The sequence below is a fragment of the Epinephelus fuscoguttatus genome, linkage group LG20, assembly GCF_011397635.1.
Source record: "Epinephelus fuscoguttatus linkage group LG20, E.fuscoguttatus.final_Chr_v1".
Lineage (NCBI taxonomy): Eukaryota > Metazoa > Chordata > Actinopteri > Perciformes > Serranidae > Epinephelus > Epinephelus fuscoguttatus.
In genome coordinates this window covers 19,376,897-19,401,587 of record NC_064771.1, presented here as the reverse complement: position 1 = coordinate 19,401,587, position 24,691 = coordinate 19,376,897, and the positions used below count along the sequence as shown (strand labels likewise).

General features: G+C 41.7%; 1 protein-coding gene across 1 annotated transcript in view; it reads left to right on the top strand.

The window, feature by feature from the left end:
- ngfrb (nerve growth factor receptor b) overlaps positions 1 to 24,691 on the top strand; it is a 41,173-nt gene that overhangs the window by 2,801 nt on the left and 13,681 nt on the right. Inside the window, exons 2-3 of the mRNA XM_049563708.1 lie at positions 2,511 to 2,652; positions 11,284 to 11,640. Of these exons, the coding sequence (XP_049419665.1) occupies positions 2,511 to 2,652; positions 11,284 to 11,640 (499 nt within the window). The remainder of the gene's footprint in view (positions 1 to 2,510; positions 2,653 to 11,283; positions 11,641 to 24,691) is intronic.

Sequence of the window (24,691 nt, the reverse complement as noted above, 5' to 3'; positions counted from 1 at the left end):
GAGATAAAGCTTTCTTTCACCCTCTGATCTGCAGCTTGTCTGTCAACCAGAGAGTGATACACTGCCCAACAGCAGAACATCTTAACCTCAAAAATAATGGTCTAAAAACAATCCCTCCTCATGTATCTGGAGTGAATGAAAGACAGACATCTCCTCTGGCTTGGTGTCAGAGGGCAACCCCTGCTTTGATCGAGGTTTGCTTTGGAGATTAAGGTGTTCAGAAGATAAAAAAAAAGGCCCAGTGTGGGAAAGTAAAGATTTAGTATGATATAATGCAAAAGGTCACATAAACACAGACTCCTGGAAACATCCAGGCTGGGTGTGAGTGCGCAAGTGTGCACTCACTCTCATGCATTTGCAAATGTTGAGGCACGCACAGACTTCTCCACCTGTCAACGGCCGACATAAAGCACTCAACAGGTCACTGTCTGAAGAATGCAGAGGAGACATAATCCAGCGTTACCTGGTCAGAGTGTGTTACTATGTTCACTTTTATTACTGTATCTCAGACTTGTGGTGTGACTTTTAAAATGCACATATTTGATGCAGCATTAGAATGAAAGGGGACCTATGACGCCTGTTTTCAGGTTCATACTTGCGTTTTCGGTTTCTATTAGAACATGTTTACATGCTTTAAAGCTCAAAGTAGAATTACCGCCTTGTGATTTTATGCCTCCACAAATCAGTGAAGCTGCACTTAAAGTTAACATTCATGTCTGTGCAAACAGGGATGCCTCACAAACATTTTTCCCCTGACAGCACGGAAGATCGAAACAATAAACTCAGTTTCAAGGTGGGCAACCAAGATTAGTGTCAGTTGAAGCTGACCTTTGACCTTTTGGATTCAAAATGTCATCATTTTATTGTTATATCCAATTAGACATTTGTGTGAAATTTTGTCATAGTTAACATATGCATTCTTGAGTTATGGTCAAAAATATGTTTTTTGGGGTCACAATGACCTTGACCTTTGACCTTTGACCACCAAATTCTAATTCATTCTGGAATCCATGTGGACTTTTTGTGCCAAATTTGAGGCAACTCTTTCAGGCCTTCTTGAGATATTGCCTACACAAGAATGAGACGGATGCAAGGTCACAGTGACCTTGACCTTTGACCGCCAAAATCCAATCTGTTCATTGCTGAGTCTAACAAGTGAACGTTTCCATGATGGTTGTTTCTGAGATATCACGTTCACAAGAATGGGACGGAAGGATGAACAGACGAACAGACGTACAACCCATAAACATAATGCCTCTGGCCACGGCTATCGTCAGCGCAGAGACATTAAAACACTTTATTTTCCTCATATTGTGAGAGAGCTCGGTTTTGACGGCTGTCTCTTCAATCCTCGCTCCCAAAAAAGCCCAATCTTCTCTGACCTGTCATCATTTCACCGTCTTCACAGCCCGGGAATGACTGTAATCTCCAATAAAAGCTTCTAAACTGAAATGTTGGACATGTTCCAGCAGGAATATGATTTAAAATCAGGTAGAAATTAACAACGTCACCAACCAAGATTACATGTGTCCCTGGTGTTAGCATGTAGCTACATGTAGCAGTATATGTAGCATGCCTGGACATGACAATATAAAGACAATATAAAGAAATCCATGTTGAAAGTAGAAAAAAATGTTGGAAACAGAGTATTCAGAACGGCCTGAAGCCTGAGGTTTTTGCTCACTGGGATCACTTTTTCATACATTTACCTCATTATTTGAAACTTTGGCTCCATTTAATATAAACATCTGACACTTTATATGGCAGAAAGTAAGTTTAAAGTATGGCTTCAGGTTAAAGTGAGCCTTACATACATGTAGGGTCAAATAAGAATTGTGGATAAGATCGGTATTTTCCAAACTTTTCCTTCTGTGTGCTTTAAAATGAAGCAATTTTGTTAACCTTACACCACGGTTCAAATGTGTCTGCAAGTTATCAGCAGCTGAACCAAAGAATGATTTCCCACCTTAAATTGTTTCTTTTGACTAATTTAATAGCTCAATGAGGAAAGGCTCTCTTGTATTTCACAAGAACACGGACAATAGAGAAAGAACCAAGAACAATAGACAATTTTGTGTTGCTGAAGTCTGCTTTTCCTTCTTTTCTATGCCATTAATCATCTCACACCCCCTTAGATTTAATGTGCAGCCTGTTGCTTAGTCTTGACGCCTACACAGTGAGAACCGCTGGTTTAGTGGTTCCAAAGTAAATCTAAGGGGATGATTAAAGACAAAGTGTTTCTTTCTGTTGCTTTTTCTTGTGAAATACTGCATGTATTACCTCTTTCGGGCCTCTGGAAATAATAAAAAATATAGGAAAAACATTAATATGGTTCTCACATTGCGCAATGCTAGACATTGCTTTGATAAGGACAGTAAATAAGGTTCAGTTATTTGTAGACGATACATTAAGTCATTTTTTGTGTGTTAATGTACTGTTAATCTTGTGCAATGAATCTCATGGCTGAATGTGCTTGTCCCACTCTGACTGATCTCTGTGGTGATTGACAGGCTGGGGCTCTGGCCAATCAGGAGGATTGTTTGTCGGGCCAGTATACAACCAGTGGTGAATGCTGCGAGCAGTGCCAGCCCGGTGAGGGCGTCATCAAACCATGTGGAGACACACAGACTGTCTGTGCACCCTGCCTTGACAGTGAGTAACACAAAAAACAGCTGTCTCACACACACATTGATGGAGGGGCTGTGTCGGTCACATGCCTCAGTGTGCCACACACTTACATACATCATGTCATGTAGTGAACAGTGGCAGTGATTTAGTGTTTCATCTGACACAAAAAAAGCCATTAAATGGCTGCCACTGTGACATTCTCTCTGTAAGTTATGTCCCCCTCATAAAAACTCTCTACTGTACTTACTGTCTCTGGAGAAGACACATAGTTCAGACAGCAGGTTTAAGTATGCAGGGTCGTAAATTTCAGAAAGGCTTCTGCAAAGTTTGAATTGGGATCTAAAATTGTGCTGCCGGCCCATAAAACAGTAAATAAATCTGGACATGACGATGATGGATTCTGTAGTTTTTGGCAAAACGATCTTGTTTTATGACATCAGTAGTTTTATCTTTCTTTTGTGCAGTGGTAGAACTTATATTGGTTGTAGTTGATATTTTATTGATCCCACTTTTTGACAGGATGTAATATTAAAGATATACTATGCAGGATTTTCCCCATAAAAATATTTATAGACTCATACAAAAGTAATCCCTCTCAATCATCACTTATGATCCACCAGTGCGGCGCCTCATTTATCTGCAGAGACTCTGCCTGCTGCCTGTTATTTTCTTTTTAGGGTGTTTTCACATTTAGATACGATTGATTTGTACTGTAGATTTCACATTAGTAATGTTGTCCCATACCTGAGTGCTTGCGTCATTATCTACGTGACATTTTTGTAGTGCTACAGTGTAGAAAAGGGCACCACAGACGGACACGGTTGCCTCCGGCCTCCTTCCAGAGCTCCAACTGCAGGTTGAAGGCGGTAGGGAAGCCAGATCTGGGTCTTAATGTGCTGGGCTGGGTTGCCGTCTGATAGAGGGGCATCAGTATTAAATTGAGACTGTTTTATAGCTGGTTAAAAACTGCTTGTAGTCGCATTAAATAGCAATCTATTTCCATGTGTTGGTGCAGTTGGTGTTCACACCTGATGTGTATTGAACCAGAGTCCACATAAACCGTACTTGAGAACACCTTTTCAAGTGGACTCCAGCATGAATCGGCGTACTGTGCCTGGGTACACTACACAGTGTTCACACTAATCAAACAAACTAAAGTTTGAGGTTAAGGGTGCTTTCAGACCTAGAGTTGTCTTGCTTTGGTCTGAATCAGGGACTAAATTTGCAACAAAGTTGCATAACTGCCTAGAGTTGGTTCATGTTCTCATGACAGCATTTACAACCGGACCAGCACGGGAAAGCTGCTCTTGATTGGTCAGAATTTCCATGAGGGAAAAATCCAGGAAGTAAACAAATGTTGAAGAAGAGTACACTTGTAAGATAAATGTGACACTTTCTAATGTCACAATGGAGGGACAACTACACAGGTTAATTTTAGCGCTGGTCATCGTGGACTATATTGCTGTCATTGTTTATTTTAGTCAAACCATACAGTTTGAAAACGAGGCGCAGCTCCAACTAGAAAACAATGTTTTGATGCATTGGATGTGCTGAATGTGCATATTAAGGCAGTACAGGAGGAGGTGCACATTAATAATCCTCCAGGACTGTAACATGCTCATGTTTAACCCAAACAATGTGTCATGTGACTGCAGTTGGTTCAGATCCAGGTCAGAACACGTTCTCACCACAAACGAACCGTATCAGAGTTCATTTGTAACTGGATCAAGACCACCTTTTCAAGAAGGTTTAAGTCCGGTTGTTATGGTGCTCACCCCGAGTGTGATTGCTGTGATCGCTCCTGCCCAAATGAATTGCACTTAGGGGGCAACGAACTTGAGTTCAATTGAACCAAACCAAATAAGGCAAGTGTGAAAGCATCCCAAGTGTACTAGGATCTGGGCCTGGGTCTCTCATGTCTTATGTCAGAGTGCTCGGGACAGGGTGACCATATTTTGATTTCCAAAAAAGAGGATATTCGGCCAGACATGACATAGCCTACTTAAATGATACTCGCAGTTTACTCAAAGATGCCTTATAATTTTAATATATTTAAAATTTATATGTATGGATAGAAAATTCAGTTGTATTACAAAATAATATCTTTCAAAGACAGAAATTCGGATAGGCCCCTATAGGTGACACATACACACACTAGAGTGTGGCGATCCGAGGCCGACGGTACCCGACGGGTCGGGCCGGGTTTGGTCAAAAATGTAACTATAAATTGTATTTGGGCTCGAGTCGGATTCGGTCAGCTCTCAGTGAAAATGTAGTGTCAAAATAAATAAAATCCTATTGTCTGTCCTGTTTATTGCTTGGGCACTGTTATTTACGTGACAACACCTGAACATAACACACAACACACACACACACACACACACACACACACACGGAAAACCGGACATTATCATCAGTTTATAAAAAAACCCCGGACGCCCCAGATGGGACGTGAAAAGTGGACATGTCCGGGCAAAAGAGAATGTTTGGTCAGCCTAGCTCAGGACATTCCTGGAGACAGCGCAAAAATGCAAATATAGCAAGTCGAAATGCCAAACAGACAAAGCTGGGGTTGCTTTCACTTTCACTTTCACCGGCACTACTGTTTTCAAACAGTAGCCGACAACTCCTGCATAGTATACCTTTAAATGAAGTAACTCAGACAAATTCAGGACCATAAACAACACTAAGCTACAGCCAGGCTAGCGTTGCTGTACTTAGACACAGTGGTGCGATGCGCTAAATGCTAACATCAGCATGCTAACATGGTCACAATGACAGTGCTAATATACAGACGTTTAGCAGGGTTCACATTGAGCATGGTCCCGGTTTTATTTTAGACATGTTAGCATGTTAGCATTAGAGCAAAACAATGTTTGATCACAAACCAAATTATTGAACACGTTGAAAGTTTGACTTGATGATGGTGCTAAATGAAAATGAGGTCAGGTTTACATAGTGCAGGAGAAGAGTCCATGTTGTCCATGTCCAAGTTTGCTGACTTTTTCAAAAATGGCTCAGGCCATGGACGTTAATTTTTAGGTGGATAGTACTGTAAGTCAATATAGTTTAGTTTTATAGAGTTGTTCTTCATGATTTTATCATATTTCTGAAGAAAATGTTGAAATTTCTAACGGCCTCATCTTTTTCCTCTGTCATCATGACTTTGCATTTTGTGCACTCTGTGACCTGCCCTCTAGCTTGCTAAATCGTTAGCCTTATTGGCTTCCAGACGCCCACAGTAGTGTCCATGTTGCCTAGCAGTGATACTCTTACAACTTAACCACTAGAATGCCAAGCATATTGTGTTGTAACTATGAGCTCACAGGGTTCATTTGAAGACAGCATCGTTTTTGAATGATACAGTTTGTCGGTAGCACAATTTACACTAATCCATCCAGAAGATGTTGAGCTCCTTCATAGGATTCAGTGAAAGGTTGTGTGTGTTGGTGGCGCTTGATGGAAAATCAGAGGATCATTGAAGCTATTACAATTCATCCTCCAGGGGCCATGGATATCTGCGCCAAATTTCAATGCAATCCATCTCAGCTCTGAGTAGATATTTCAGTTTGGACTGACTAACTGACTTACATTGCCTCTGGTGTGGCTAAAAACAGACCACAGTTTTTTAGATTACCCAACATTATTGACCTCAGCATCAGTTGGATGAAGCAGATTGTAGTCTGTAAATCCTTAGACTTATTGAGCTGTATGTTAGGGAGTAAACTAGACGCCAGACCCAACTGTGTTTGAGCATGACTGCCCTCCTCATGGCCCCTACCATGTAGGGAGAGGAGCCGTGCTGGACTGTAAGACTTTATGAGGACAGTGATATTGAGAGGATATAAGAATGGGACCATTTCCAAAATGTTGTTGCAGTGGAAGATATTTAGAGCATCAGACGAGTTGTTATGTCACAGCGATTAAGACGGTAAGCATTGTAGATTTTGATTTTGTAAACGTGCCTGGTGACTGAGGAGCTCAAAGGGATATCTAAGGATCTTGTGGAAGAGGTTCAATTCTGCTCGAGTGAAGGGATAACAAATCAACATTAAGGCCTCAGAGTTTTTTTTGGAACTCTATCATGTGAGGTTAAAGGTCAGCTTGAGCCTGCAGAGGCCAGGGTTGGTCCACAGCCAGTTCCTACACTGTTCCCAGAGTTTTCCCTTTTATGAATTCCCCGACTATCCTGTACTCAGGCTAGGAAGTAGTTGTAAACCTCCCTGGGTCAGTGAAGGATGGCAGACCCTGAGCCAAGGAGCCCCACAGTCAGAAAATGATTCAGATTCAAGGTCATGAGAGAAGTCACAGAGAATGTGGACACAGTGAAAATGATTTATTTTCATTTTCGTGGGGCTTCTCTGGAATGATTTAGGCTTTTATAAGTGTGTCTCAGATCAAGAGCGACATCTTTATAACATATTGTCTTTTTATCGAAGAAACAAGCACTGGTCTGCTTATCATAAATGATCTCATGTTCCATTTGTATAAAAAAAACTATATATTTTAGAGTTAAATTGATTATTGCCATTAGCTGTGTCTTTAAGGTTGCATGCTTTCTGTTGCACAACAGGAAAGCTCTCAGGGTGATAACTTTTACTCTCACAGTCCTTGTTTAGCTCAGACGTAAACAGACACAGACAGTGACAGGCTCTCAGAAGTGTCATGAGGCCAAACAGGCTCTGCACTGACTCATGGAAAAAGAGAGATGCAAAGCGGATGGCTCTCCATCAGATAACATCACAGTGATATTTTAAGAACACATCAAACATATTGATTAGATCAGTAATGCAGCCTGATAGAGCCGAAGTGTGCGTGTGCAAGAAGCGAAACAACAACAACTTGTTTTGAAGTCTCAGCCATCAGTGGATTGTTTTGTTTCCTGATGACTGACCATTCAGTAAACCCCGCCCCGAAAAAGCAATTGCTAACAACCATAGCTAAGCAGTCGTGACTAGGCATGGCAGGTCTGTTGAGCTTTGTGATACTCCATAAATTAAGAGTTTGGATAATGCTTTCTTTTTTGACCCTCCACCAAAAATCAATAGCAAAAGTAGCATGTTTGACTAACTAGGTTACTACCTACAGTAGTAAAACAATTATGGAACCTGGACGATTAGTCTCCAGCGGCTAATATTGCGGCAGATCCGGTGTAGCCATGGATGTTTACAGAGAACTGGATACAGAGTTGGCCCTGTTCATTCCTATAGAAGTTGCTCAATAGCACATGAAGCCAAAAAAAAGCTCTTTTTGGGCCCAGTGGCATCGTGTGATGGACCAGGACGCTCTAATCCCAAGTCTGGCTACTATGTAAAATGAGGCCTCAGAGCTTGGTGATGCTCCTGGGGGCTTGAGTGCAGCAAGTGGATATCTGGGCCAACACTTTTCCTTCTGTGCACTAAACATTTCAGCTAATCCCAGATATGTTTATATGAATGCAGATAAATGCATTTTACATTTTAATACTCAATTCAATTCAATTCAATTTTATTTATAAAACCCAATATCACAAATCACAATTTGCCAATGCATTCTACCTCTTGACACGGACTGTTAACCTATCGCTCAAACACAATTGGGCAATGCGACTCAGACTACAAACAGACAACAAAGGCAATGCAAATGATATGCAGATATCTGTTTATAGAGATCAGCAGTAACATAACCCAGTGTTACTGCCAAGGGCATTTACTATATTATTTCTGGAGTTAATAGAAAAAGCCGGAATACATGGACAATCCAATATAGGGTCCATTTTTCAGCCTATTTACTACCCACAAGGGCCCCATGTACAAATGTTGACTGGGAAACATTATCTCACTACAGGTTTCAATGCAGTTGATGCACAGAGCAGCCTTTGATTTTGAGGTCGGTTTGGGTGAGGTTCCTCCAACTTTCTAAAAATCCAACTTTTCACTTGAAATTTCCAACTGGGAACCAGGCAAATGGAACTCACCAACAGCGAGAGACGGTTCTCGTGTCAGCTATTAGTTACAAATGAGAAGCCTGTGTATGTTTATTTTGTATGTAAACTGCATGCTGTTTGCTTGACAGGCATAGCAGTAGCTAAGGAGCTTAGGCCTCAGTGAACAGTCAGTTAGATAAGATAAAATAAACTTATAATAGTTGTTGGTTTAGCATCTATTTCCTGAATTGTGAACACAGAAACATTTTTTTTGCATCTTTGGCCTATGTAGTAATCATTTTTTGAGGTGAGAGCAGGAACTCATGTAACATAACTTTTCACATCATAAATCCAGCAATCTTTCTTCCTTATTTTCTCTAGACGTTTACTCCCACCCACCATATGTCTTTTCGTGCCCTATTTAGTCACTCACAGCTGATAGCATCTAATATGCACAAGCATCCATTTATAAGAGACAGGCTGTGGTTTCCAGACAGCGTTCCGGCTTCATTTGGTACAAATGGTTAACAGGGGCCTGGCTGATGTGTGAAAAAGGACAGCCAGCTGAAACACACGGAGGAGTTTAGATGAATGAACACATGGGCGGAGATGAAACAGAGCAAGTACAGCTGTACAGCTGGAATGGAGACAGTCTCTCAGCCAGCAGCTAATGGCTCACACACACACACACACACACACACACACACACACACACACACACACATACATACAAACATGTCCAAGAAAACACACATTTAACCACACACAAACACAAAACTCCCACTCATTCACCCAACACACACACACACACCTCACACTGTGCAGTAGCCAGAGCGCATAAAGCCAGGAGTCCTTTTAAGGGAGTTGAAAACAAAGGATTGAATGTTGGACCAGAGGGGAAAGTACTGTTATGATATGATATGCTGAGCCAGGAAAAGACCGTCTGTACCCCCCACCTCCTTCAACCCCATGCTGCAGGCTAGCGTTATTAATGTATTGACTTGCATTATTGATGCATGGCATTATGATAATGGCTCTGAGAGCACTCATGGGGAGGGGGGTGAGGGTATTCTGAGTGTGTATGTCTGTTTGAAGAGAGGACGGGTGATGCAGGAGATAATTGGGTGTGGGGGTGGGGGAGGTAACAGTGTATGACTGGACTGGTGACTGGACGATATGTCCACTTCCTGAACGACATAATTAAACAGAAATGTAAAGGACCCACATCGGACACCGCCATGATTCAGACGGATCTATCTCAAATTCCTTGTCATCTCTCCATCTCTCCGTCTCGGTGTCTGTCTTTCCTCATCTTTGTTTGAATCTCTGCATCATTGGAGCATTCGCCATGGTTGGTGGGCCAGTGACACAGACTGAAAACTTGATATGCTATGAGACATACACAACCCCCTGTCTCCTGCCACACACAGTTTAGTCTGAGCTGAAATGAAAACTTCAAAATCCTCCAAATTCTCTGGTACCAATTATAAAATATAAATATTGTACTGTCCTCTGTGTTAATACATTGAAAATGTTTAGATTGTAGGCTGTTGGTTGGACAAAATAAGCAATTTGAAGACATTACTTTGGGACTGCTTCAGCATTTTTCACAACTTTACGACAATTTATAATCAAAACTGTTAGTTTAGAAAATAACCATCGGATTAATGAACAATGAAAATCGTTGCAGCACTGTTTTAGTTTGCAAACAGACAAGAAAACTGAGGAAGGACCTGGAAATATAGTAAGTTATAGTAAGAGCTTTCACAAGGTACAGCAAGTAATGTTTCTAGTTAAAGCAGCTTTTCCTTTAACAGAAACTGAAGTGTTTCCTTGCGTGGATGTATTCTGCCATTGAGCACACAACATTTAACATAAAAGAAAAGCAGAAAATCCTCACGTGAGAAGCTAAAACTTAAACAATATTTGGTATTTTTGCTGCAAAAATGTTCCAGATGTTGCAGATGATATTCCTGTTGATCAACTAATTGATTAATCGACCAGTTGTTTCAGCTCTACTTCACATCAACTCAACTCAAAATTTAAAAAAAAGAAGACTGCACAGAATATGGTTGTCAATGGCTCAGATGTGGTGTATGTAGAGATTTTGAAGTCATATTTTCAGTCTATCACCCCACCTCTCTTTCTGTGTCTCTCTTTACACGCACACACACTCGAGCTGCTCTTAGAGATAGGTCTGTTGCATAATTTAGTGTGTTGCCCAGTTCCCTATCCCGCCGAAATACAATTCCATAAAACATGCAATATTGATTGTGTCCTCTGCAGATATATCTGTCAGGTATACAGAGCATTTATGAAACATAAGTGATGCATGTATGTTCATCATTTAAAAGTCCTTTAAAAAAAGATGTTGCTGCTCGCACATGTCCAACGTGATCTCTGTGCAGTTACATATTACCCAGGCGAGATGACTCTAAAACTGAGTTCCCATGTTAGTGTGACTCTGGAAAGCTGAATCCAACTTTGTTCACAGAAACAAGCTCTTTCCAAGAAATATCATGTAATTACAGTATTCCTCAAGGGAACAATGCAAAGGACACAATCAGTCTTTGATTCTGACTGGAAATGTGTAACTTCTGCTTCAAGTATTTGGACAGATGACATAAGCAGCCTGCAGGTGGAATAAGATTGTACATATGCTGTAAATGCTTTTAAAGAGACAGCTGAAGAAACAGAGTTTATCAGTGAGATAAAAAATTCATCGGCTGTTTTCTTTCCTCTCCTTTCAGGTGAAACCTTCTCAGAAAACTTCAGTCACACAGAGAAATGTCAGCCCTGCACAGTCTGCACAGGTCTACTCCGCATGAAGGCGCCCTGCACAGACTCTAACGACGCCACCTGTGTGTGCAACTATAACTACTACATGGATGAACTCTCTCAGCGGTGTGAACCCTGCACCAAATGTCCTTTGGGCCAGGGCATGCTGCTGAGCTGCGAGTTTGACCATGACACGATGTGTGAGGAGTGCACCGTGGACACGTACTCGGACCAGGAAAGTTCTCGGGAGCCCTGCATCCCCTGCACCACCTGTGATGATGGGGAAATGTTAACACCCTGCACACCTATCTCTGATACAGTTTGTCAAGGTAAGGCTGTTAGCTCTCAGTGGTTCATAGTGAAGTGTGTATCAAGTCACAGTGTAACCAAATTAAGGCCCTGGTGTACTCCAAAATGCACATCTACATGGTCCTGGTTATACTAACTTGGGTGTCTGCTCTGCGGACATGTTCGCACTTATGTAGTTGGCATTTATGCATGGACACTATGCATGTGTTACAATATCTTTACAATATCGAGGGGTGAGAACCAGAGGGACAGAGGTGACATTTGGGCCAAAAATTAGATAAATATATGAGATAAAAACTCCTGTGGGGCTCCTTTTACTGCAAAAGGATGCTCGTAAATTCAAAACCAATACAGAGTTATTCATCAAAAACCAAAAAACTAACACTGCACTATTTGGGGACGAAAAGGGCATAAGTGCACGAGCAAACTTTTTAAAATAAGTTTCAAAATATTTCCCCAAATGTTTGGGGCCATCTTGAAAAAATTGGGGAAGAGGCCCTGATGGCCACTATTGGAACATTTTGCAATGACTTTATCATGCACATGACTACACATATTTCTTGTATTTACTTTTATTCTATTCTTGTTTAGTCTATTGATGTATATATTGTAGTTAAATTTCACACTTACAGCCACAGCACAGTAACAATATATATTTTTTATATTTTTGTATATTTTTATTTTTTATTTAAATGTACATTTTCATTTTATTTTATTTCATTTTATTTTGTTTTGTTTTGTTTTACTTTATTTTATTTCATTGCTTTATATTTACCTACCTCTTTATCATACTCTTATTCTTACTTCTTATAATTCTCTATTCTTTACATCAGAGCAACTGTAACGAATCACAGTTTCCCCTCGGGGATCAAAAAAGTATTTCTGATCATGATTCTGACTGACAACTACGAAGCCCCTTAAATTGCCCATAAAGGCACTCGTTGCACTACGCAGTGCACCGACGCTGCCCCAAAATTCCATAAGTAGGGCCCCATTTAGGTACCGTAATACAGCTGTATACTGTTATTTAGGATAGCTATCTGTTACTGTCCATACGACAGTTAGGGCCTCGATGGGCTTTGTTTCCTGGGGCCCCCCAGAATCTAGGATCCCCACTCTCCTAAATACTTCCATGTCTTTTGCAAATTAGACAAACCGACCCTTTAATAACAGGCCATTAAGTTCAACATGTTCGACACTTACAACACTAAACTTCCTGCAGAGCGATGAATGAGGCATTCATGAGACTGTTTTACTCTGAGTGAGGAGGAAAAGTGAAATTCCCCAAAAATGATTTATTCTCTTAACAAGACACTTAATTCACTTGTTCAGATTTGTTATTTATTTTTCTGTTATTTAGTAAATGGCTGTGGGATGACCCTATCAAAACACTGGGCAAGTTTACCATGAACTTTTGCGCAGAGCCAGTAAAGCTGAATGGTGGAGTGCATCGCCCGGGGTCCTTATGGCCTGAATAGAATCTGCGCACATTCGCTGTCCGGCACTGTACGGACAGTACGCCGCACTGGGCATCCACATTGTCAGCCCCATAATCAGATCGTCTCAGTGCGACACTATAGACATTGTTGGCCCACCGACCTAAATGCCACGCCAAAGCTTGTCTCATTGTCTTCATGGACCCATCCCGTCCAAAGATACAAAGGCCACTCTCTTCTTATGTGGAGGGTTTAGAAGGAGGTCATATCTCTGAACGGAGCTCTGAATTTCTTTTATATCATTGCACCCTGTGGGTATCACACTCCAAATCACGAATTCCTTATGACTAAAGTCACCGCTCATTCCAATGACCTGATGCCTCACAGATTAAATCAACGCTTTTGTGAAATGACAATAAAAGGAGCCTGTTGATCAGCCTTGCAGTCCGCTGGAGCAGCAGTTTGAAGGATGTTGTTATCACAGTGGTGAAGACAGAGCGAGTCTCAGGCTAAAGGGAGTCCTTTGTGCCTCTCCCATGATCCCGTTTGGCCTGAGAGGGCTTTCAGTTCAGCCCATGGGGCTTCTTGAAGGAGCTAGTAATGAGTAAAACAGACTGTGAAACTAATGTAGATTTGTCCTCCATATATTTTTGTGACTATATCTTCCTGTTTGGGGGATTTGTATGCTTTGATTTAAGCTTTACTGTACTCACACTAGAGGATTTGTTTTATCTAAAGGCTCATAAGTTCATAATCTTGTGTGAATCAATGAAAGTTGGCTCCTTGAGCGGGGCAGACACAGTACAGCTTAAATGTGATTTTGGAATAAGGCTTAATTCATTTTTAGGATGAGCATGACACCAGATTAATTGCTTAAATCATCAACAATACGGCTTTTGGAGTGGATCCATGTCAGAAGTTTTGGTCAGCTGTTTTACAGTTTAAGGAGTTCCCCGACCTGATTTCTCTCGTGGCTTCTGTGAAAATTTCTCATTTCTCTTAATTTCTCTATTTTCAGAAAACAGGCCAACTCTGTGTCGCTCCCCATCCTGTCTTTTGGTTTTTGCCAGCAAAAGTGAGAGTGAAAGTGAAAGCCATCTTATGACTCACTAGCGTTTTCGAACAAGCTTTGCTTTACTTGTCACCACACTATATTTGTTTTTTTTCTGCACTGTTTCTGAGACCGCATGGCCTGGGGTCTCATTTATAAACACTGCGTACACACAAAACGTGTCCTGAAAGAGACGTACGCCACTTCCCACACAAAGGTTGTTATCTCATGCTTATGAAGATTTTTGAGACGGGAAACTGGCGATGCAGATGGTGAGGTGGAAGCCTGATTGTTGAAATTGTCGAATATTTTTCACTACATTCAAAGTTGAGCTGAGTTTAATAGCTTCATTGTGAAGGCTTCTGAAGTTGTGCTGCATGCAGTCACGGGGCTAAGCTAGCTGGTGGTGGTCAATAAATGCATCCAAACAGTAGACTGTTTGACTGTATGATAAACCACAGTGTTTCATTTCATATATCTACACATGTTCAGAACAGAAAATTTGACATGTGAGTGGGAAGTTTGGGAAGCTGTATAATGATGGAGCCAGGCGTAGAGTAATGAAAATAATGTTAATGAGAATCAGTGTTATGCCCCACCCTTGGGTGGCCCTATGGGGCGAACAAAACTCCATCACTGACCCAGAATAACCACATATGACATCTTTAAAACACTTAAATCACAAATAAATAAGCAAACAAGACAACAAAAATCCCACGCTGAGAGGCAGCAGGAGCAGCAGTCCCCACACCAGAAGTCTGTCTCCTTTGCTGCTCTTCAGCCCCCCCTCCATGCCAGGTGCACTGCACCTCGTTAAGTAATGCAGCACACTTGGGCAGATCTACAATGAAGGGAAAAGGGATGGCAGCACAGAACACACACAGCCATAACAATCAGAATTAATTACTTGGGCTTTGAAGAATGTTTAAGTAGGAGCACTTCCTAGACTCAAAAAGAGTTTGATAGAAGTGCTCTTTGAAAAAGCATATGTAGAAACTCTGAGGCACTCTCTTTAAAACAATAAAGAAGCCTCTAATGTAGTGTGTCTGAATCATTTAAGTCTATAATGACCATGCCATTACTTTAAGGGCATTTTAACTGTTTAAAAGAGAGTGACTTGGAGTTTTCTTGTAATTTCTCAGGCTGTTCAGTGGCCTAATTGGTAAAGTGTTCATTTTGTAATGAGTAATAGATTAAATGTTTAATTTAAAATCGTGCCTGGTCCATCGAAACTGCAGTGTGAACATGTAAGGGCCCTTACCCACCAATCTGATTACTGGTCATTGATTGATGTTGGGCCATCAGTGAGCGTCTGTCACCCTAGTTTTTGCGGTGTGTCCCACACGGTTGGCACTACTTGGCCCTTGTTGCCTGTCTTTTGGCCGATTAAGCATGTTGAATCGCCGTTGAAGCCAGCAGAGCCCATCATTGTGTGAAATCACTTTGATTGGCAGTTCAGCTCAGTGCATGATTGGTGAAACGAAAGTGAGGAAAGTAAACAACAACTTAATTCAAGAGGGTGTGAGATCAAAGGAAACTTGTTATATTAGATTATAAGTGAGGTTATAAGTTTTAGCTATTGAATGCTTTAGCAGAAATGGTTAATGATTGTGTTATTGTTTGCTAATGCGCAGTAAATATCATTTGTTCTCTCAACATGGGGTTGTGTTGTTAATGTGCTAGCTGGCGAAGTGGCGTCTTGAATCGTCCTGTCGGTCTTCTGGTTACCCTTTTTAATGATGGATACAGACCACCACCTGCTAGTATGGACAGTTATTTCCTCTCACGCAGGTGCAGAACGTACTGTACGTGCTAGTTGGCAGTTGGCTGTAGTCTTTGTTCAAGTACAACTTTTTGGCTGAGACAAAGGTGACATGAGGCGACGCAACAGTCAGCCTTCATCGCCACAAGCTCTTTTTATGTCATTTGGTGTGTCTGGGCTTTAACGCTCTGATTACAACATACTGTGTGAGTTAATGTTACATAAAAGATTAATAAATTGCATGTGTCTGCTCAGATTTATGAGAACCCAGGAAAATACCACAAACAGATAAGGTTATTTGATAAGCAGAAGTGGACACAACATGTATTGATGTTTTTTACCAAGTGCCCCTCTGCTGTAAAACCCATCTTCCATTGAGGATGATGCTTTAATGCAGCTTGATTCAACTTGTGGTTTGAAAGAGAAGAGTGGTGGATGAAGAGATGATTCATCCAAGATCGAGATATAAGAAGCCAGAGCTCCAACACTAAAACATCCTTTAGATAACTAACGCAGTACACGTCATGATGAATGTGAATTAGCCGTAATTCCAGGCACACAGCTCACGGTGTATGGCCTTCATCGTCATATGTTACTCCTCGCTCTAACCCAATCATGTGCTCTTTATTTCTAATGTAATCTTTTTACTGAAGCACAAGCTTTATCAGCACTTACAAATCTGTAATGCTGCCAGACGTCCATATCCATTAGCGTTTTGGAGTCAGGCGACACAGGCTTGAAGGCTAAACGCAGTCAGGAGGGTGGAGGGAGCCAGAGGAGAAGGCCATTGCCCCTGAAAAGACAAGTCGTAACTTGAGACATTGGAGACATAGTTTAACTGAAGGTGGGGGGACCGGAACATCACTTTGATGATACTGTAGGTTATTCTTAGAGAGAAAGATGGATTTACTTCTGTTATTGTTGGGATTATATTTGAGTTTAGGCCATGTGTATACAAGCTCAGCTGTTATGTAGGGTGAAAATCCAATTTCCTCCCACACTTCAAAGGGATTAGTGGTTTGTTTTGAGTCTTGCGGGGAAAAAAACTTTACTCTCCTCATCTCTCTGATGGTACAAAATTCTTATACCGACCAAACTTTGTCACGCTAGACCCCCAGAGTTAAGAGATTGAAGGCAAGATGCTTATCTAAAGAAGTGTTATATGACTTCCACTCCTCTGCAGGCCGGGGTCAGAGGTTGAAGGTCACAGGAGGGGTCTTTGTGGGAAGATCAGGCAGTGTGAGTTTCCCTTGGGGATGTGCGCTGAACAACATGGCATAATCCCAACAATCCTGACAGGGGTCACAACAACACTGAGACAAATGAAGTTAATCAGTGCTGTTATTATCCACCCTTAGAAGTGAAATAAATCAGCTAAGACAAACCAACACTGTGGATCACCTTCGTCTGCTCGAATTATTGATATAAGCAACTACTGCGATCTTTTGTTTTTGTTTCAAATAAAAAAAGTTTGTTGCGGCTGCGTCACAAAGACACCTTTCCGTTTTCCTAAGAGCCTAGTTACTCAGGGCGGCTGTGGTTTAAAGGTAGAGCAGGTCATCCACTAATTGGGGGATCAACGATTTGATCCCCAAGTATCCTTGAGCAAGATACTAGTGTAAGAGCGCTCTGAGTGGTTGGAAGACTAGAAAGGCACCATACAAGTACAGACCATTTACCACGGCTTCCACAGTTACTTTGCTTGTTCCACTGTCTGCCATTTCTGCTACTGGGGATAGTAAGAACTTACAATGATACTGTTTGATAAATGGGCAGCACTACTGATAGCTATCAGGGAAAATAAATGTGCTATCCTGTTCCTGTCTTGGCTGCGCAATAGTTGACGTACTTCAATTTAAAGCAAAGACTTTGTCTATTTCCACTTTAAAGAATCTTGCAAGTTGCAAAATTTATCAGTAAAATGTTCTCTGAGAATGTACTTTATGCCTACAAATTATCCGATCTGTCAGTACAATATCTTCGCATAGCAACTACAGCAATGTTAAACTTTTTTGTCGTTATGTTTACACACTTGCGGCACTTAAATAAGATTAGGAAAGCATCTTTGCCTGTATTTTCTTTTGTTGTTATTTTCTGTGTTGGGGACGTTTATGGGCGTGTACCCCCACAGCCCTCAGGTGAGGTCACGGCTTTATTAAAAGCTAGTGACCAGTGCAAGACCGTAAGCAACTGGCACAAAGCCGAAATAATGCAAATATAGAAGGTGAAACTTCAAATGAAAGTGAATCTGGTGTTGGCTTTTAGTTCCACTTTGCTAGCGAGTATCTAACTGACAATCCTAGGTAGCATACCTTTAACATTTTTCCAAAACTGCAATCTTTTACGAACCTTAACCAAAGTACTTTTGTTTGCCAAAACATATGCAGGACTCAGAACTTTTATCACAGTCCTGAACATTACACTCTTTGCAGTTCAAAAAAGCACTGTAGCATTTCATTAACTCTGGAAACAACATAACATAATTCAGGCAGTAATTATGTTTGTTACGTAGGTGGGAAAACAATTGAGTAGTTTATAGATGCAATCCCTAGGCAACAGGAATTAAGAGAGGGAGCAGCTTTGCAGAGGGCTGACTATGAAACTTGCTTGCTACATGGCTAATGATACAGTGGGATTGGTTACAAGAGATTATTTGGAAATGCACTATCAGTAGGAATGATCAGCCAATGCTAACACACTGTGACATGGGCCTTTCATATCCTGGTTAAAGTGAGTGAGCAGTGCTTGAGTTTGACAGAGTAGAGGCAGCCTGTTCTTATCAGCCTGAGGTTTTGGCTACAAGCCCTCAAGGCTAGTGGGAAACAGAGGTTTTCACTCCTCGACCCTGTTCTTGTTTGAGATTGTACCCAGCATTGGCTGCGCATATGTGGGCTGACCTATCACCCAAAGTCTTGGTTTTTGGTCCTGTGGCACCAAGGGCAACAGGTTGAGGTTTGCAGCACACATGCAGTCATTTTATTCAAGCACATGCATGCACAGAAAGGATGTTTACAGGATTACTCAAATGTGAGTCACAAAACACACATAGAGTCGTATACAGACGGGCACCGATACTCCTGCTCCTAAGCTCGGATTGAAATCAATAAGATGACTTATTGAACATTACAGATGTGAGACAGCATATGGAAGGATGAAGGTCGAGTGGGTGTGGTTTAAGAGGAAGCAAGAGGGTGCAGGGGAGGGTGCCTGGACCAAGTGCATTTGGTTATTGAATTGAATTGATAGATGAGTAGGAGGAGTGAATTGTTTCCTTCCTGAGTTTGGTTGACCTTAACGATCGACAGGCTGCCCTCCAGAAATCAGAAAGCGGAATCTGCTAACTAGCCCCATGCAAAGCACTCAGGGCCAGAGCGGTTCAACTAAATCAAGACAGAAAGACAGAGGAAGGGAGAACGTGGAGGGATTGAAGGAGAAAAGGAGGGAAACGGGAGCTGGGAATGAATGAGGAGGAGATTTCTCATGTTGATTTATGTCAACAGACGGGTGCATGTGCAGCTGACCCTGCCCTGTTGCTACACGTGTTAAGCTTTTTATTCTGTCAAAGAACATTTGCAGCTCACAAGGATAGGAGTGGCACAATGACTAGTTAAAATTCATGGCAAATTTCAAAACACTTGGATTCAGACAGAGGTCGACAAAAGCCTGCTGAAATGACAGCCGTCTGTGGCAGATTCAGTCAGCTGTAGCTAGTTAGCTAATTAGTTCATGTCATCAGTTTCACCTGTGCGTTTCACACCATGACAATTCAAAGTGTCTGCTGTGAAAAATGTCTGTTGGTTTGGGATAGGGTAAGAATACCAGGGTTAGCCAATCAGAGGCAGAGTAAAGCAGAGGAGGGTGGGTCATACCTTGCCACGTTTGACCACTATGTAAAAATGGCTTCAAAACCTGGTGCCGTTCTTAGAGGCTTGAGTAAAACCTTTAACTTCACGTTGTCTACTGTTGCCTTACTGCTGTAGGTAGCAAGCTAGTTTCCAAACATGCTAACATTTGCAGCCTATGCGGAGGCAAACACACACACATAAAACCATCTCTTAAACTTTTGCTCTTGTATTTTGGTTTTGCAAAGGTTAAGAAAAGACAGCACTCTCTTAACTCTCTAAATATTGTGCTGCTTTGTCTTGAGCCCTGTGTGCACCACTTCAGCTTGTGCATATTTCCAAAGGTTGCTAATCTATGATTGGACAATCAGTGTGCGTAGGAGGTGCTGAATGAATGGTCAGTTCCAGCACATGACAGACGGATAAAGAGAGAAAGACAAATGGGAGAAAATGATAAAGGGAAAAATGCCATCGACATTTCTGATTTCCTGCGTCCAAAGCATTACCACATCAATAGCTGTGAAGAATCGACCAACCCCAGTCTGACTAGACAATTCCCAGTCTTTGTATTGCACAGTCACTCATTGTGTGGCTATAGCTTCGTCTCCACACATCTACTGACTTATATCTCTGCTGACTTGGGCTCGATGGCCACAGCTGACCTTCTCTCTTTAACCCTTTTTCTCCCTGCACCACACAGTACAAGCATTGTAACAATGAAGGAAGTTTTAAAGTCGACCGTGTCTCCTTCTCCGCTGCGAAACAAGAATCGACCCCTTGTGGCAATGACTCAATCTCCTGGAGTCGCCCGCCGTCCCCCAGGAATTTGCCCCTTTCACATTCCAGGAGACATTTTTGGTAGTGATTTGGCATGAGTGGAGCGCTCTGGTCCAAGGGTGAACACAACACTTGCGCTTTCGCTCGTGTCATTCATTCTTTGCCAAAAGTTCTGCTTCGGGAGTCAAGGTTCCGTCCTCTTGAGGATTTACAGTATGTGTTGGGGGACTGTGCCTCTGCTAAGCCAAGAACTTCTCTCAGTGATATTTATCTTTCTATCTGACATAGCGGTCTAGAGCTGATTTAATTCGATGTGGCATGCATGAAATGTTGTTGGCTCATTTGATGCATCATTTCTTTGACAGTGAAAGTTGGTTTTGCAGTTTTCTGCAACATGTGTGTCAAAATTCTGTACTGAAATTCCAGTGATTAGGTTATGGCTGGCATTATTTATGGGTTACTGAAGAGGTCTATCGGACACAGGCCCAGGGCTCAAAATGTCAGGGGCTCTCCCGGCCTTCACCTGCAAAATGTCACTTAAATAAAATGACAAGAAAAAAACAAAGAAATGCAAAGAGACCGAACCAAGAGACACAAAATAACAACAAAAAGGGGCAAAAAAATCACAAAGAGACACAAAACAACCCCAATGTCTGTGTGTTTTATTTATATGTAGGAGCAATAGTGGGGCGCTTTGCATGTCTGTGCCCAGGGGTCCATTGTCTCATAATCCACCCATGGCTGGCAAACAGTTTGCAATACATCACAAAGAGCTGCCTTTTTCTATATTTTATGCTTATTCATGATGATAATATTAGACTGTTTGGTTTAAACTAGCTATCTGGCTGAAGTATTTCTATTCATTTGCTGTAGTTTGTACGTTTATCTGCAGTTCTATGGGCTCTAGTTTCGCAGACCGGGCGAGGCGGGGGCGCAGTGCACCAGACGGCCAAACTTCTCCCAGGAGGAAACTGATGTTTTGGTCCGGGAGATCCAAGCTCGCAGTGTCTGAATATACAGAACTGCGAGCAGACCTCCACGGGCTGATGATGCAAAGGTACCCTGGGAGGAGGTCACCACAACTGTAAATCAATGTTGCGTTTCTCTCGTGCACGCGTGCTCTCTTTCTCTCTCGCAGTCTCACTGTTTCTTTTCTTTTGACTTTTCTAAGATGACAGATGCTGAATATATACTCCCTGTCTGATGCTGTGGCTGTTTGTGGTTGGCTGAGAGGGATGTGAACTCATTAGTTTGCAGCTGTGTTAATCGAATCAGGTTGGGTTTCCATTACGCGTGCCAAATGTGCCAAACGTGCCAAACGTTGCCAATCCCCTTTGATCTGACATCAGATGTGACGGGACAGTCGATATAGAGATACATTTATGTACTGATTGCAGATAGTTGCATTGCATAGTGGTTTTTTTGGCTATTTATTGCATCGTTAATGTGCCTGACATTCTGGAAACCTGCCTGTGAGGTTTTGGTGACGTGTGCGCACTGTCAGCCGGTCAGCCAAACTTCGGCTTACACCGGCTGCGCTCCCCCTGCGCTGACAGTAGACGTGGTTTCAGCTGGCGAGCTTTTAACGACCTTCGGCGAAGCCTTTTGGCATAAAACTGTCACTGCGCCAAGCTGGATCTGTCGACACCTCCCCCTGCTGCGCCGCCACACCCATCTTAGCGCACCTCGTTCTGCCAAACTACCAAACTGAGTGCGCCTCGGGTTGCGCTCCTCGAAACTAGCTCTGCGTGGGGTTCGCCACCCTGCGCCACCCTGCGCTGCACCAGGAAACTAGAGTCCTAGGTCTTAAAATAAAGACACAAGAAGAAAAAATACAACCATTTGCACACAGCAGCAGCACAATTCAGATTAATGTTAATGTTAATGTGTGGTACCACTTTCTAATCAGGCATTCATTATTAAGGGTTCATTTATTGGTAATAAATAATTTATCAGTGCTTTGTAGATCAGTTTTAAGTCATTAATAAGACTTTGAGGTTGCCATATTGTGAAAAAAATCTCTTAGAATGATTGGACATGACCACATATATTTATAAAAATGGCTCCAGAGGATCTTAATTATGACTTATTACTCATTTATCAATGACTACTAATTACTCATAATAGTCAGAAAACATGTAGTTAACTGCATTATTATCTTAACAGAAAGTGTAAACACCAGTCAAACTAATTCTTCACAACCTGGCAATCCAAAATATGATCTTTATAGTTGATCTATAAAGCATAATAAAGCCTTTCAAAAAGTCTTGTTAAAGGCGTCCTTTATTGTATCGTGGTGCCCAAAATTTACACAAAAAGATGACAAACCCATAGCTAAACTGAATAACTGTAGAACATAAATGACGATGTGAGCAGCACACAGGACGGAGAGTAGAGAGTAGAGAAAGAAAGAGATGGAGAAAGCTTGAGAGAGCAGGGAGAGCGAACAGATGCTGAGAATGTGGCCCGGTCGATAAAAGCGATGGAGTTACTCCTCTGCACTCTCGGGTTTCTCTGGTTGACCTCTACGAGTGCTGATCACATTCTGCCGCAGAACAGGCACACACACGCACACGCACACACACACACACACACACACACACACACACACACACATACATAAAGGCACAGGCGTGTACAGACATGCGCCCTGTACAAATTCACAAACATGCATACACATTCAGGGGTGTGTTCAATCTGGAGCAGGAGGGCAGAAAAATGAGATGGGTCATGTAAGGTAGGAACCAACTGGAGGCCTCAAGGAGAAAAGCGAAAGGTGTGAGAAAAGAGGGAAAGCAACAGCATTCTTCAATAATCTTTATTTAACCCTTCACTTGTGCTTGTATAGCTGTGTGCTTTGATACTTTAAAGGGACAGATCTAAACAGCACTCAGCTTGTGGTGCTCAAAGTGCCAAAAAATAAATAAAAAAAACTCAACAGCAATGTCTCTTTCCCGAAATCATGACCTGGTTACTCAAGATAATCCACAGACCTTGTTGTGAGCAGTTTCATGTAGGAACTATTATCTCTCTACCGCCTGCCATACAACTCATCATGCTGGAGGAAGTGTGCATCTACTGCTAGCTCACCTAGCATCACTGAGCTAACTAAGGTTACAGCGTTTATATCTTGCTCTATCACAAGCACGAGCCTCTCGTCCATGAGTAGATGCACATTTTCTGAGTGTTGATATCTCCATTACTTATCAACTCACACCAAAACAATCTAGACTCATACATAGCACTACAGGTCAGAGTAAAAATATGTAATTTTAATTATGGGGGGAGCCATCACTTAAAAAATGTCCAGCACTGGTGAGACCTTTCAGGTTTTGTTGGGCAGGTCGTGGCAGCAGACGCGGCTGTGCTCAGACATAATGATATATAATAAAATAAAACAAGTGACTCGTGTTGGAAGCCCCTCCTTTTCCTCTCTGCTTAACTCCAAAGTCGGCTTGTAAAGTATATGGTGTGGAAACAGCAGCAACACCTGTTTGTAAGAGGTGGGAATGAGGAGCTTAACTCAGGCGTGGCTGCTGCTGTAGAATACCCCACACATACTGTACACATAAACCCTCACTTTGAAGACAAATTACACACTCACTCTCACTGCATGCATATGTGAGATCAGCAGGTTTGCTCTATATAATTACTCATTCAGTGCTGGCAAGCACGTCTGTGCCCGGATTTCCAGTCACATGTTAGTCATTAACAGACAAAGCCGGGAGGAAAATTCCAGTAATTTCACTAACATCCGAATAATGCTTAACGATAACAACAAAAAGCAGTTTGTTTACAAGAGTTACAGCTGGCTGAACCTGTCAGTGTAACAGCTCCACATCTTTCAGTTTTTATGATGGTAATGACAGGTTACTGGTACATTTTGCTTTACAGTATATGGAAGCACTGTGAGGTATAAGTGTGTGTCCTATTTGGGTGTAAGGATCAGGGAAAGAGTATCATAGAGGACTTTTTCCAGACTTGAACATAATGTAGGCCTAATATTGTCATCTTGATAAAATATATACTGTATGACATATAGTGTTAACAGTAATGTCATAAAGTACAGTAATATAAATTAACAGTGGAGGAGAAAATAAAACAAACCCTGACTATGTTTACATACACACTAATATTTCGTTTTATATATTAGTTTATACAGGTCATGTAAACAGCATATTCCATTTGGATATTCTGAATTAG